Below are 14,854 nucleotides of genomic sequence, written 5' to 3'. Positions count from 1 at the left end.
CGTCTCTTGGAGTTTCCTCGCCCTCATGGTTTCCCCTTGCCCTTTGCCAGTCACTGAAAAAAGTGTTTCAGCCTCCTGAACGCGCTTTACTTTGTCGCTTCGAGCGGTAGGGGTAAAGAGGCCAATCAGGGGCCGACTCAAGGTTATTCGGCCAATCCAGACCCGGAGGAAAGGGGCGGGGTTTCCGGGGGATTGTCAAGCTGGGAGACGAGATCGTTTAGATTCTGCAAACCCACTAATGGCCACAGCACGGGTGGCCAAGACCCGTTGCCAATGGGAAGAGACAGGCTTACAGAATTAAAGGGGAATGAGTGCTTCGGCCAAACCAAGTCTTGAGTCCTCAGCGGCGGAAGAGACGTTGTACCTTTAAGGTGGAACGAAGCGACTGTTTTTTAAAGGAAAAGTGGTGGAGTCGGCCTAGTATTGCCCATCGACACTGGTGGGGTGCCGGCCTGTGCCTTTAAAGCCTGTGGGGCGGGAGGCGGAGCGGAGGCGGAGGGCGGAGGGAGTCGGCGCAAGATGGCGGCGGGAGGGGCCCAGGCTGCGGCTCTGGCGGCCGAGTGAGGGGCGGGGGGGCCTGGGGGCGCGCGGCCCGGTAAGCGGGGACGCGCGGGGTTGGGGGGCGCCTTCCGGGTGGGAAAGGAGTTCGAAGTAGCTTTTGGGGCGGAGCAGAGGGGGGCGGGGTTCAATGTGGGCGGGGGTCGACAAGGGGCGGGGCCGTGAACGGCCACAGGGGGCGTGCCTTGAAAGGGGCGGGGCAGAAAGGGCCTGAGGGCGGGTCTTGAGGGGGGTGATGAGGCCTGAGATAAGCCGGGGGCCAAAGGGGCGTGACCGGCAAAAGAGCTGGGGGCATAGCTTAAAGGGAATTGGATAGAGAGGGTGGTTATCAGTATAAGAACAGACCTGCCCCCTCTGAAGAAAAGGGTGCAAAACACCACACCAAAAAGGTAAATTTTGTAAAGGCTCACAAGCAAATGGGAAATTCCAAGGGAGGCACCCTGCTCTGGAAAGATCATGTTTTTCTCTAATCTCCAAGGAAAGAACACTGGATTTGGAGTCAGGACACCTATGTTTGCTGGTGCTGCCACTTACTGGCTGTGTGACCATGAATAATCTCTTAATCTTTCTTGGCCTCAGTCTCCTCATCTGTGGAATGGGGTTGAGAGGAATACCTACCTCACAGTTTTGTGAGGAGTTACTCAGATAATGGGTGTGTGAACATGTTTTTAAACTGTAAAGGACTGTTTCATTGTGAGATGTTTTCATTCTTCTCTTTTTTCCTTCCCAGAGACCCCCCCGGCCGCCCTCCTTCCCTTGTGCCTGTGGCTGGGGGGGGTACCCCTTCCCTCCACACCATGGAGCCATCTCCTCTGTCTCCAAGTGGGACAGCAGTCTCCCTGCCTCTGTCGCTGGCCCCGCCCCCACTGCCCCTGCCTGCAGCTGCAGTGGTACACGTGTCCTTCCCTGAAGTAACCAGTGCCCTCTTGGAGTCCCTCAATCAGCAGCGGCTACAGGGCCAGCTCTGTGATGTGTCCATCCGAGTGCAGGGCCGGGAGTTCAGGGCTCATCGTGCTGTCCTGGCTGCCTCTTCCCCATACTTCCACGACCAAGTCCTGCTCAAGGGCATGACCTCCATCTCGCTGCCCAGCGTCATGGACCCAGGAGCCTTTGAGACAGTCCTGGCTTCAGCTTACACTGGCCGCCTCAGCATGGCTGCTGCTGATATTGTCAACTTCCTCACAGTGGGTTCTGTGCTCCAAATGTGGCACATTGTGGATAAATGCACTGAACTCCTTCGCGAAGGCCGGGCCTTGGCCACCACTACTACCATCACCACTGCTGCAGCCACCTCAGTCACTGTCCCTGGTGCTGGGGTCCCATCAGGAAGTGGGAGCACCGTGGCCCCTTCCACCATGGGCTCTGTGCGCTCCCATGCCTCCAGTCGGGCCAGTGAGAATCAGTCACCCAGCAGCAGCAATTACTTCAGCCCCCGAGAGTCCACTGACTTCTCATCTTCCTCCCAAGAGGCATTTGCAGCTTCTGCAGTGGGCAGTGGGGAGCGTCGAGGTGGTGGCCCTATATTCCCAGCCCCTGTGGTTGGCAGTGAGGGGGCTACCTCTGGGAAGCTGCTGCTGGAGGCAGATGAGCTGTGTGATGATGGTGGGGACGGGAGGGGCGCCGTCGTTCCTGGGGCTGGGCTCCGGCGTCCCACCTATGTACCCCCCAGTATCATGCCACAAAAACACTGGGTATATGTGAAGCGGGGTGGAAACTGCTCAGCACCAGCGCCCATGGGTTCCCAAGACCAAGATCTGGAAGAGGATGAGGAGGAGGAAGACCTGGTGTTAACCTGTGAAGATGATGAAGATGAGGAGCTAGGGGGTGGCTCCCGGGTTCCAGCAGGGGGAGGAGCTGAGGCTACCCTTAGCATAAGTGATGTCCGGACCCTGACTGAACCTCCCAGCAAGGGAGAGGAGCAGGTCAATTTCTGTGAGTCCTCCAATGACTTTGGCCCCTATGAGAGTGGGGGTCCTGGGACAGGGCTTGATGATTCCGGGGGGCCCACCCCTTCCACCTATGCCCCCTCACACCCACCACGGCCCCTGCTTCCTGTGGACATGCAGGGCAACCAGATCTTAGTCTTTCCATCATCTTCGTCGTCCTCCTCCTCACAGGCTCCAGGCCAGCCACCAGGGAATCATGCAGAACATGGGGCAGTGACCCTGGGGGGCATATCCACAGGGAGCCTGGGCATGCAGGGTGGTGCTGTTGGGACCCCTGGAGGGACAGGCAGTGGGGATGGGAATAAGATCTTTCTGTGCCACTGTGGGAAGGCCTTCTCTCACAAGAGCATGCGAGATCGTCATGTGAACATGCACCTCAACCTGCGGCCCTTTGACTGCCCCGTGTGCAACAAAAAGTTCAAGATGAAGCACCATCTGACTGAGCACATGAAGACGCACACAGGCCTCAAGCCCTATGAATGCGGCGTCTGCGCCAAGAAGTTCATGTGGAGAGATAGCTTCATGCGCCACCGAGGACACTGTGAGCGCAGGCACCGCCTGGGCGGGGGCGGGGCCGGACCGGGGCCTGGGGGACCCACCGGGCCAGCCTTGCCACCCAAGAGAGAGTCCCCCGGGATGGGCGGGGGCAAGGGCGAGGAGGCGAGTGGGGCCACGCCCCCGTCCAGGCGTGTCTGGTCCCCACCCAGCCTCCACAAAGCGGAGATGGGCTTCAGTGGGGGCGGAGGAGCAAACTGAATGGGGCAGGCTACTGGGGGTCGCTTTCAGGGAAGAAGAAATAGGGAGCATGAGCCGGAGGGGCTGTGGCCCCCAGGTAATCTCCCACCAAGGCTGTTTTCTTTATCTCTTTGGACTTGTATATATTCTGGAGGGCGAACCACATTGTGCCACCAACCACCTCATTCCACTCCTTAGCTCCTCCCCTCAAAGTATCCCTGGAACTAAGCCCTTCCTTTCCCTCAAATGGGTACCCTAAAGCCCCAGCTCCAGAATAGGGTGCATATGGTGGGGGGAGGGAGAGGGCACCTGTTGAGCATCCTGGAATCACAGGATCAAGGATCAGGTGGTTGTAGTCTGTACCTGAAGTCTGTGTTTGTGTTGTAGGGACCAGGCCTTTGAGCCCCACCCTTGTCCTAGAACCCACCCCACTCCTTCCCCCAAGGATATGCCCCTTCTTTCTCCCCCAATCTCTCCCCCACCTTGGGGCCCCTCAACTCTATTCTCTTTAGGGAGTAAGTCGTAGGAGTACAAAATTTTTATTTTAAATCATATTTTTTTTTAAAACGGTAATTAAAATATTTATTGGTCATTTCACTTGGCTTGCCGACAACCCCTATGTGTTTGCTGGGGACCTGGCACAGGTGGGGGAAGGAGGAGTGATGGTTCTCTATGAAGTGGATTCTAGAGGGAGAAGACGGGAGAGTTGGGGAGGACTGAGAGACTCGGCGGTGCTGGGTAGCCATGGTAGGGCGGGACGCGGCGGAGGTCCCCAGACCAGAACTGGAAAGGATATTGGGGATCCCTACCCCGCTAGTGGGGGAAGGACCTGCCTCCCACGCACCCTCACCTAACCAGAGCGGGGATTTCTGTGGCCCCTCCTGCTGGCCTTTCGAGGAAAGTGAAAGTGAAAGAGGGAAGAGGAGGCTTCTCTCTTTACGGACTGAAGAGATCGCGGCGCCATGAAGCCCTTGTCCTTGCTCCTCGCTCTGGCTTTGGGTGAGCGAACTCTGCGACTCTGCCCTGGAACAGAACTGGGGAGAAGTGGAGGGAGGTGACCCTGTCACGTGTCCGACGCTAGCGAGGGGATGGGGGCGGGTTTCGGGTCACCAGAGTTCTGAGCCGCCTCCTCACTCGTGCTCCTCTACCCCAGGCTTGGTGACCGCCGTCTCGGCGGGACTCACGGTGATAGAGTGCTGGTTGGTGAAGGATGCAGACGGGGGCCGCCTGGCCAAGAAACCCGCTGCATTGCTGCTGCGCCAGGGCCCAGGGGGAGTACCTCCCCGGCCGGACCTCGACCCCGAGTGCTACCTCAAAGTACATGGTGAGTCTTCCCGGACTCGCCCCAACTCTGTCACTTCCACCGAAAACCACCTCCTCTATAGGTCGCTCGGTGACCTTGGGCCTCGGTTTCCTCCTCTGTTAAAAGTCTAGATTACCTCTAAATCTCTCCCTACCGGGTCACGTGTATATTTGAAATTCCCTGGACGCTGCTCTCCGCGCTCCTTTCCTAGGGGTGACTCTACAGCTCCAACCCACTTCTCCATGCTCACAGATCCCGCAGGCACCCTGCAGGCTGCCTTCAGGCGGTACCCCCGGAGCGCCCCCATGCCACACTGCGAGATGAGCCATTACGTCCCACTCCCCGCCTCTGTGAATTGGGCCAAAGGCCTGACTCCGGAGCAGAGCTGCCCACGGGCCCTGGACGGGACTTGGTTCATGGTCAGCATGTCCAGCCCTGTCCTCAGCCTCTCCAGCCTCCTGCGATTACAGACGGAGCCTCAGCTGGTGCCTGGACTCATCACCATGGCAACAGGTAGCTAAGCTGGGACTGGCGAGTGGAAATGAATGGGTGGGTTCTAAGGGTCAAGATCAGCCAGCGACTGCTTTGTAGATTGAGCGAATCATTTCCCCAATCCGAGTTCAGTTTCCTTATTTTTTTTTTAAATTTCCTTATTTGTAAAGCAAGTGAGTTCGGTTAGAAGGAAACAATCTCTTACGTTTCTTCTACCCCTGACCAATTAAAACAAAACAAAACAGAACGAAACAAAAAACAAAACAAATCTGAGGTTTGGGGGCGGGGCTTCCTGGTGTTCCTAAGGGTGAAGTTTTGGAGAGAGGCGGGGTTTCCAGACTCCCAACCTTAAGAAAGCTGTAAGGCAAATACGACTGGGAGGGGCTCAGAAGCAGGAACTCCCCGCCCCCCACCCCCCGCCACTCCTCCCAGGTCTGTGTCTTGCTAGGCATCCCCACCTTTGCTGTTAACCCTGTGTCAAAAATCATCCTTCGAGCTCCACCCGCCCCCGCATCCAGTGCTATGGCAGCAAAACAAAGGCTCTTGAGCTTAAGCGCATTGACCTTCCTGACAGCTCCTTCCTTATGACACATAGGGATGTGCTAACTCTGCGGTCACCGAATGGTGCGCTTGAATGGACAGAAGGGACACGGCAAGATACCAGATAGTTCCCACTGCAAGGACTGCTTATGGCTTCCGGCAGCTTGGTTTGAGGCTAGGCTTAGGGGTCCGGCACTTGGCTAGGCTGGAGCTCAGGGACAAAGCAGGCAGATAAAGCAAGAATAGGGCAGATCTGCCCGGGATATCTATGAGCTCACCCTCCTGTCAACAGAGGATGGGGGGATAGGAGTAGAGTCCTTGGCTTCCTTCAGTTTGGGATTTTTATATAAACATCACAGCCTGACCCTGCACCCTCCCTTCCCCAGTACCTCCTCCCTGCCACCCTCTTTTCTGAGTGAGAATCACCCGCAGGACCAGGGGACTGACTCTGCACTGGCCTCTGCCTACACCTCCATTCTTGCTCCCCAAACCCTACCCTGGCCAGGGGCAGAAACGAACTGCCCTCAGGTGTGCAGTATTTCCCAGGGCTACTGGCTTCACCAGCTTCACCAGAGTGGGAGTGAGAACGTCCTTTTCTTTCTAGTCTGTTTTTCCTGCTGTAAAATGTGGATACTATTTCCCATCTGCCTTTTGGTTATTGTGACTACCAAGGGAGATATTTTGTTAATTTATTCACTGACTCAATAAATATTACCACTAAGAACATATTAGGGCCTGATAGTTCTCAGTCCAGGCTGCAAATAGGAATCCTCTTGGAAGTTTCTAAAATATACTGAAAGCTGAATCTCACTCCAGGCAGATTAAATCATAATCACTGGGATGGCCCTGGGCCCCTTAAGGGTCACAAAAGTGATCAGACATAGATTCTGCTCTCAAAAAGATTCTTGGCAGATGTAATGGATAATTGTAGAGTACAAAGCCACTTGGGCTCAGAAAGAAGTACAGCCAGGGCAGTGTCCAGGATTTTGCATCTCACAGACTACTGGGGGTAAAAACTAGTTGCTGGGTTCAGTCTTCCTTTTCAAGCATTTTTGCTTGATTAGAGATTTTAAAAAATGAAAGTCGTTTTAATGTAAAATTAAAAATGGACTCTTTCCAGGGTTACAGATCATTGATAATTATACTAATATATACTTATACATTATTTCTTATCAAATACTTTAAAATGTTTGTTGACAGATATACTTTATTAACATACTCTGTGTATACGATATTTAATTCTTATCATTCTTGTAAAACATTGTTTTGGAAAATTTCAAAGATAGACACAAGTAGAAAGAATAGTATAATGAACCCCCATATACCCATCACCCACTCATATAGTTATTACATTTTACCAAATTGTTTCACCTATCCTGTCATCCCACCTTTCCTTTTTTTGAAGTTTTAAAGATCCCAGACATCATTTTTTACTTATAAGTAATTCAGAAAGCAACTTTATTAAATAAGGACTTTAAAAAACAAATGAAAATACCATTATCATACCTAACAAAACAAAAAATTCATTAATATCATTTAGTTCCTAGCCCATATTAAAAATTTCCCGATTTTTCCAATGATGTTATTTTACAGTTTATTTGCCCAAATCAAGATAAAAAATAGGTCCATATATATTTGGTTGTTGTAGCTGCTTGTGCTGCCAATAACAAAATATAGACTGGGTGTCTTAAACAATAGGAATTTATTTTCTCACAGTTCTGGAGGCTAGAAGTCCAAGATCAAGTCCAAGGTGCTAGCAATTTTGGTGTCTGATGAGAGCTCTCCCTTTGTGGCTGTTTCCTCACAGGAAGAGAGAGAGCTCTGGTGTTTTTCTTCTTATAAGGGCATCAGCTCTATCAGATTAGGGCCCTACCTTTATGACATCATTTAACCTTTCACACTCCTCATAGCTCCTATCTCCACATGTAATCACATTTCGGGTTAAGGCTTCAACAGACAAATTTTGGAGAAGGGGAAAGACCACAGACATTCAGTCCATAACAGTTTTGTCTCTTAAATCTTTTATTCTATAATTGTGCTCCCTCCTCCGCCCCCAAAGGTTATTGATTTATCATTTGTTCTATAGAATTTCTCACATTCTATTTTTGGCCAGTCGTTTCCTCATTGTGTCACTTCTCTTGTTCCTTTTTCTCTGTATTTCCTATAAATTGATAATTAGACCTAAAGGCTTAATTCGATTTGGATTTAATTTTTTTTTCCAGTAATAATAGTTGTTTCCATTAACTGTTTAAGGCAAAAACCTATATGATCCAAGCTGCAAAAACATGGAAATTTCCTTACTGTTCTGGCCCTGCTGAATTTACACTTGTATTTTTAGAGTCCAGTTTGTGGGCTGCAGGTCTAAAATTGCTTTAATAACCCACACTAAAAAGCACTGTTAGCTTAAGGGTTAAACTGTAAAACCTAGATTTTATTTATTAATCTTGTGGATTGCTTTTAACAATTCAAAAGTATGTTTCTAGATTTGGATAAAATAAGTGACATTGCCTACTTTTTTTACTTTACTGAACAGAAACAATCCCATGAGATTGAAAGAAGTTTAACCTTGTAGGTCTCAGAAGCTAGGATTAGAAATCGCATATGGAGAATCACAAGAGAAAAAAAATATTACTTCCACCTGGAGAACCCAGATATTTCTGGGAGGAAGTAGCAATGGAACTGACCTTGAGGGACATGGAGTATTTAGTTGTTTGGGAGGAAGTGGGGAAGGACATTGGAAGCTAAAGGAAAGTTATGATGAAAACGAAGGAATGCCCAATGATTAGAGTTTCTGCTAGTTGCAAAGGATTCTATGTGGCTGGTTCTTAGGGTGCAAGAGAAATCTGGCAAGGTGAATTGGGGGTTGAATTATCGAGTACCCTGAAAGCTGGGCTTCATAGGTGTTAGTGAACCATCAGAAGTTTTTTGTGTATGTGCCCCATTTTTCCAAAGAGCCTGTCATTTTATCTAATTCTTACAAAAAGTAGGCAAGGATAAGATCATTGGACTAATGAGGCAAATATAGATTAAATGATTTTCCAATACCCAGTGATGATGATGATGATGATTATGGTGGTGGTAACAAAAATAGTAATGGCTAACATTTATCAAACATTTTCTATATGTCAGGTCCTTTTCTAAGTACTTTATAGTGATAATCACATCTATTCCTCTCAGCAACCATAGGAACTACATACTGATATTATCCCCATGTCACAGATGAAGAAGTCTGAGACACAGAGCAGTTAGTTAACTTGCCAGAGGACGCTTGTAAGAGCAGGGCTAGGAATTGAAACTGGGCCATCTAGCTCCAGTCTGTGCCTTTAGTTGCTGGTTTGCAAGGTAGCTAGGATTTTTAAACAGACAAGTGACTAGATCAGACTTGTAGCCACACTGGCTACAGTGTGGAGGATGAATTGAAGGAGAGAGAGACTGAGGATAGAGAAACCAGAGAGGAAGCTATTGTAATTGTCCAAATATACATTGATGAGAACTTGAGTTGGAAACAGATGTGAGATCTATTTGGGAGACAGAATTAAGGCCTGGTGGGATAGTACATAGCATATTTCACAATTTGTCTCCCTTGTTAGACTGTAAGCAATTTGAGGGCAGGGATTGCCCATCTTGTTCAATAGGCTGTCCTCTTCCTTGAACATCCTAGGTGCTCAGTAAATATTAGTTGAATGAATGAATTAGAGAAAGGAGTCTTAGGACTCCAGATGTTTGCCTTTAGTGTCTGGGGGGGGGGGGTGGGTGGTGATCATTCATCAAGGCAGGGAGGATGGGCATTGGAGCCAGGTTGGGGATGTTACTGAGATGCTCTTGAGTTGGGGCATGTTAAGTCTAGCAGATGGTTAGGTGTAATGACAGCAAACACTTTTGTAAACTTACCATGTTCCAGGCACTGTTCTAAGTGCCTTTCATATGTAAGTGTCTTTAGAATCAGAAACTGAGTAAATGCAGGAAGCAAGAGGGATTAAATAATTTAACCCTCATTACAACCCCATGAAATAGGTACTGGCATCATCATTGTTATCTCTAGGAGATTAAGAAGTGGAGCCATGAAAAAGTGAAGTAACCGGCCCAAGGCCACATAAATAGCTTCAGAGTTGGAATTAACCAGGGCAGCCAGGTTCCAGGCACTTAATCAGCATAAGTTGCCTCAGTGGAGAATTGAAGTTGGTGTTCAGGTCTAGGCCAGAGCTAGAATCTTCCAGAGTCAGTAAATACTCTGTAGCACCATAGGATCAACAGTCATAAGTCATCACTGTCCTTGCAAGCAAATTAAGAAAGGCCTAGCTCTTTAAGGGTGGTGCATGGAGAACAGAGGTTGGTGTTCAGGCTGTGTTAGAAGTGCATTCAGATCCCGCTGTCCCCAGGGCTCAAGTGGATCGTGTTCAGAGCACCCTGCAAGGGGTATACCTACTCCCGGCTCCTATTTACCTCTAGACCTCTCCCTTACCCACAATGGGTCCCACACAGTCCCAGAGCAAAAGTGATTTGCTGGAAGGGCTGGGAGATGGTGTATCTCAGTAAAGGAGGTGTCCTCTGAAGGTGTTGTAGGCACCAGCCCCCAAAAGACACAAGGACCACCAGAACTCAGTGAGTTATAGGAAACACGCTCTTTATTCAGCCAGCTAGGTCTGCCAGGGGTACGCAGACCCCAAATTAAGCAGCAGCAAAACGCAGAAGTACAGGGGTTTTAAGCCCAAAATCCTATTCTTCATTCTGACTAAGCACAAAGGTCTATCCTTCTATTCATTACCTGTTGACCCACAGGTCAGGTATGCAAACGGGAGTACAGAAGCAGAAAGCATGTTATTAGAATGTTATGTTCTTCTAATTAAAAAAGCCTATGTTTCTATGGCGATAGTTAAACAGAGTTAAACAGTAATTTCCTGCAAGCAAATAAAGTTCTAGCAGTCATTTTTCAGCCACCACATGGGGTGGGTAAATTGGAGTTGAGTTGTCCCTATAACTCCATTTTATTTTCTCCTTTCTCTTCCTCATGCCCCTCCCACCCCCTCCTTTACCCATCTTCCCTAGCTGTGCTGACTGTCGTCACCCACACCCCCACCACTAGAATCCAACTGGGACAAGATGCTCTGCTCGACTTGAGCTTTGCTTACATGCCTTCCACCCCAGAGGCCACTACACTTCTGGCCCCAGGTCCCCCTCCCTTTGGACTGGAGTGGCGACACCAGCACCTGGGGGAGGGGCGCCTGCTCCTGGCTGCAACTCCTGGGCTGCTTGGGCAAATGCCAGCTGCCCGATATGGGGCAGTAGCATTTGCTGCTTGGAATGATGATGAACCATGGGGTCCATGGACCGGAAATGGGACCCTCAGGCTGCCTGCAGTGAAGCCCTCCCAGGAGGGTGCCTATCAGGCTACCATATACCTGCCATACCTGCAAGGACAGGTCACCCTGGAGCTTGCTGTGCAGAGTGAGTTGGGGGACAGGGATCCCCTGGGTAGAGGGTAGGCACTGGGATTATGGAGAGAGACACCATGGCAGGTGGAGGGATGGTAGAGAAGAGGCTGCTGGGTGAGTGGGAGGAAGATAGGTTGGGGTCCCTGGGAATCAGAGCTGCAATGGATAGAGTTCCAGGGAATCTGAGGGGATTTGGGATGAAAGTTCCCAAATCTGAGGGGATAGGGGTCCCTGAGAACTGAGGCATGGCATGAGGATTCCTGTGATGCACCAATGAGGAGACAGTGGGTTCCCTATCCTCGGAAAAGAAATCCAGACCCCGCCCTCTCAGTTTTGGGGAAGCCAGAGGGCAAACTAAGGGTCTCTGAGGGAGGATAATGTGGATTGATTCACCCATGCTCCTTTTTCTACTTTCTTCCCAGAATCCCCCAAAGTGTCCCTGATGCCATCACCTCTTGTATGGGCTGCCCCTGGGGAGGCACCCCCCGAACTGGTTTGCCTTGTGTCCCACTTCTACCCCTCTGAGGGCCTGGAGGTGGAGTGGGAGCTCCGAGGTGGTCCAGAGGGGAGCTTTCAGAAGGCCAAGGGGCAGAGGTGGCTCTCAGCCCTGCACCACCACTCGGATGAATCTGTCAGCCTCTCTGGGCACCTGCAGCCTTCCCCGGTCACCACTGCACAGCATGGGGCGCGCTATGCCTGTCGTGTCTACCACCCCAGCCTACCGGCATTGGGGCGCAGTGCCGAAGTCACTCTGGAAGTGGCAGGTAAAGTCTGGAGGATTAAGAACGGGTGTTGTGGATGGTGGGTGCCTGGAAAGATACTAGGAGCTCACTCTTACCTCTCCTGCCCACCAGGTCTCTCTGGCCCCTCCCTGGAGGACGGTGTAGGTCTCTTCCTGTCTGCTTTTCTGCTCCTGGGGCTCTTCAAGGCACTGGGCTGGGCAGGTGAGTGTGAGCACCACCCAGGCCAGACCCTCCGCTGGCAGGCATTCTCTACCTACTCCCAGAAGCTTGACACCCATTTTTCTCTCCTACCACTCCCCTATCCAATCCGTTCTCCATCTCTCTCCACAGCTGCCTACCTGTCCACTTCCGAGGAATCAAAGAAGGTAACAGCACTTCACCTTAGCCTTCTTTCTCATTTCATCGCCTTCCCCCAACTCCTCACCCAATGGAGGGAGGCTGCTGGCATGTTGGCAGAACCCAGACTTGGAATTCACACAGACCTGGGTTAAGTCCTGCCACCTTGCACCTGCTACTTAACTGACATCTTAGTTTCTTCAAGTGTAGGGATAAAAAAAATTACTTAGGCAGCTCTGGCCAATAGAAATATAGCACAAGCCACATATGTACATTTAAATAATCTATTATTTACATTAAAAAAGTGTCGATGTAACAAATGTCCAAACCTGTAGAGAATTTTTATGTTTATTTGAATTAAATTCACAACAGTTGCAGGAAAGCAAGATCTCAAATGCTCCTCAAAATAACAGGGTGCAGCTTCTTATGCAATTGAAATTAAGGAGCGACTTAAGAAAGATTATATGCAGGTGGGAGAAAGCAAGGGGGATTGGATTACAGGATAGTTAACACGATTATGTGCTCTCTGGAGGGTGGTTACATCTTATTTCAAAGGTGTGTTAACCTAGATGCCTAGAAACAATGGACAGGGCTTGCTTAAGGCAAAGATAAACCTTTTACTCAAAAAATTATATGCCTGGGACAGGACTACCCACCACAACCTGCCCAGTTAGTTAGGACTTTATGATCATAACACCTGGTGAGTTTACTTTCTCTAGAACCTCTTTTTTGCCCAGAAAGGTAAAAAGAAACAGGTAAAATTAATTTTAATAATACATTGTATTTTGCTAATATATCCAAAGTATTATCATTTCTACATATAATCAATGTAATAAAATTCTAGATTTTTTCTGTCCTAAGTCTTCAAAAATAGATGTTTATTTTAAACTGTCAAACATCTCAATTCAGACTAGCCACATTTCAGATGCTCAATAGACACATGTAGGTGGTAGCTACTGTATTGGGCAGCAGAGCCCTCAGAGGGCTGTTGGGAAGATTAAAGGAGGTAAGTGTATCTCCTTTGTAAGACAGAAGAGCAAAAGCACTCAGTAGTCCGCAGGCAGAAAACACAGCGACGTTAGCCCCGTTCTTCTCCATTCTCTGTGCCCATATAGTTCATTTATCTCTGAATCAACTATGACCACTTCACCCAGCTTTCTAAAACACTGAATTCCTCACCTCTTTTTTACTTCTTTTACAGAAAGCACAGTGAGAGCACTCAAGACCACCCTGGGGAAGCTACTATCATCTCTGACCTGAACTACTATAGTAGCTCCTCCAAAAAGTATGCCATCACCTGCTCCTGCTCCTTCCAAACTCTCTCCACAACTGGAATGCTTTTTAAAAAGAAGACACAAATCTATAGCATTCACCTTCTTAGAGTTCTAAGGCAGTGGTTCTCAAAATTTTTGGTCTCAGGACATCAACAAAACGAAGGACTCTAAAGAGCTTTTGTTTATGTGGGTTATAAATTATCATACTAGAACTTAAAACTGAGAAAAATTTAAAACAGAAGAATACACAGGCACATATTCTATTAGCTGTGAGGGTGATAATGTCAATACGCATCATGTAGCTCTGGGAAATCTCACTGTACATTTTTTTTAGAGAATGAAAGTGAAAAAGGCAAATAACATTTTAGTATTATGGAAATAGTCTTAACTTCGTATACACAGTGAAATAGTCTCAGAGATCTCTCGGGCAGGGACCACACTAAGAGAACCGGTGCTCTAGAGGCCAAATCCATTCTTTTTTGCCCTTGGCAAATGAATTTACGGCGCTGGAGCCACTGCTTACCTTTTCAACCCAATCTGGTGCTCTCCAGCCCTCTTAATACTTATCACACCTATAGCTTATTCCTTTCCTCCAATGGCTTCCCACCTTCCCTGGGTCCCAGAGTTCTGTTCTCTCTGCTTGGTCCACCCTCGCTCTCCCTGGGCTCCAGACCAGATCAGCTAAGTCATTCCCCTCAGACCGCCGCGTGTCCCTCTTGTGCAGTTCACCACAGTTGTGTTTAAGTGATTGTGCGAGTTGTTAAAGCCCGTTTCCCGCACTCTCAGCTCCTCGCAGTTGCAAAAACTAGTCTGTATATCCAGTGCTGTATCCCCCGCACCGGCAGTGGGCCTGGCGCCCACTGGAGGGCGCTCGGTATAAGAAATTATAGTCCTTTTTTTATCCTAAGGATTCAAAAATAGGTGTAGGGTCAAGTAACTACTGGACAAAGGAAGCGGCGGATCGACTTAAGGACCTCCGAGGGGCAGGACCGTGGGCCAGACCGACGCGGGGAGCGAGTCTACTCGGTGGGAATAAAGTTGTGTTCCAGTGCTTCCAACGGCTATCTCATTCTACCCCAGGGTCCTCTTTCCAAGCATACGCCACCAATCACCTCTAGTCTTTTCCAATTACCCGACCTCCTGGAGACACCCGATCCCCCTGCGAAACAGCCTGGTGTCAGGTGCCTTTTAGCAGCAGGCTCTCCCGGGTGACCAAGGGAACAGAAACACAGTCACGCAGCGCCGGAAGCCTCACAGCATCTACTCTGGAACCGGATGTAACGGCTTCCTGCTCCGCCCCTTGGCGAGAGGACGGGCCCCAAGGGTTCTCCGGAAAACCGGGAGTGGATTTCGGGTCGCTACACGCGTGGGTGGGGTGTATAACCCAGCGTGGTGGAATAACTGGGTCCCTCCCCGCCTAAAACGCGTCCTGCGGGAGTTTTAGGCTTGTGTGGAGGGAGAGGAATGTGATATTCTGCTCTCGCCTTACCCCGAG

At 49.6% G+C, this 14,854-nt stretch overlaps 2 protein-coding genes across 2 annotated transcripts; both read left to right on the top strand.

The window, feature by feature from the left end:
* The first annotated feature begins 521 nt into the window (after positions 1-521).
* On the top strand, positions 522-3,834 carry ZBTB22 (zinc finger and BTB domain containing 22). Its single transcript, XM_016147001.2, has 2 exons — positions 522-595; positions 1,289-3,834. Exon 2 carries the CDS (start codon positions 1,356-1,358, stop codon positions 3,258-3,260), a length of 1,905 nt encoding a protein of 634 aa, XP_016002487.2. The 5' UTR covers positions 522-595; positions 1,289-1,355; the 3' UTR covers positions 3,261-3,834.
* Positions 3,835-3,983: 149 nt separating this feature from the next.
* LOC107511979 (TAP binding protein) lies at positions 3,984-14,417 on the top strand. Its single transcript, XM_016147003.2, has 8 exons — positions 3,984-4,238; positions 4,393-4,563; positions 4,795-5,055; positions 10,621-11,019; positions 11,429-11,770; positions 11,861-11,950; positions 12,080-12,114; positions 13,287-14,417. The coding sequence occupies exons 1-8, from the start codon at positions 4,202-4,204 to the stop codon at positions 13,296-13,298; spliced, it is 1,347 nt and encodes a 448-aa protein (XP_016002489.1). The 5' UTR covers positions 3,984-4,201; the 3' UTR covers positions 13,299-14,417.
* The last annotated feature ends 437 nt before the right edge of the window (positions 14,418-14,854 follow it).

The sequence above is a fragment of the Rousettus aegyptiacus genome, unplaced genomic scaffold, assembly GCF_014176215.1.
Source record: "Rousettus aegyptiacus isolate mRouAeg1 unplaced genomic scaffold, mRouAeg1.p scaffold_m13_p_1, whole genome shotgun sequence".
Taxonomy (NCBI): Eukaryota; Metazoa; Chordata; class Mammalia; order Chiroptera; family Pteropodidae; genus Rousettus; species Rousettus aegyptiacus.
Note: the sequence above shows the minus strand (reverse complement) of the source record. Positions and strands in the feature narration are given on the sequence as shown.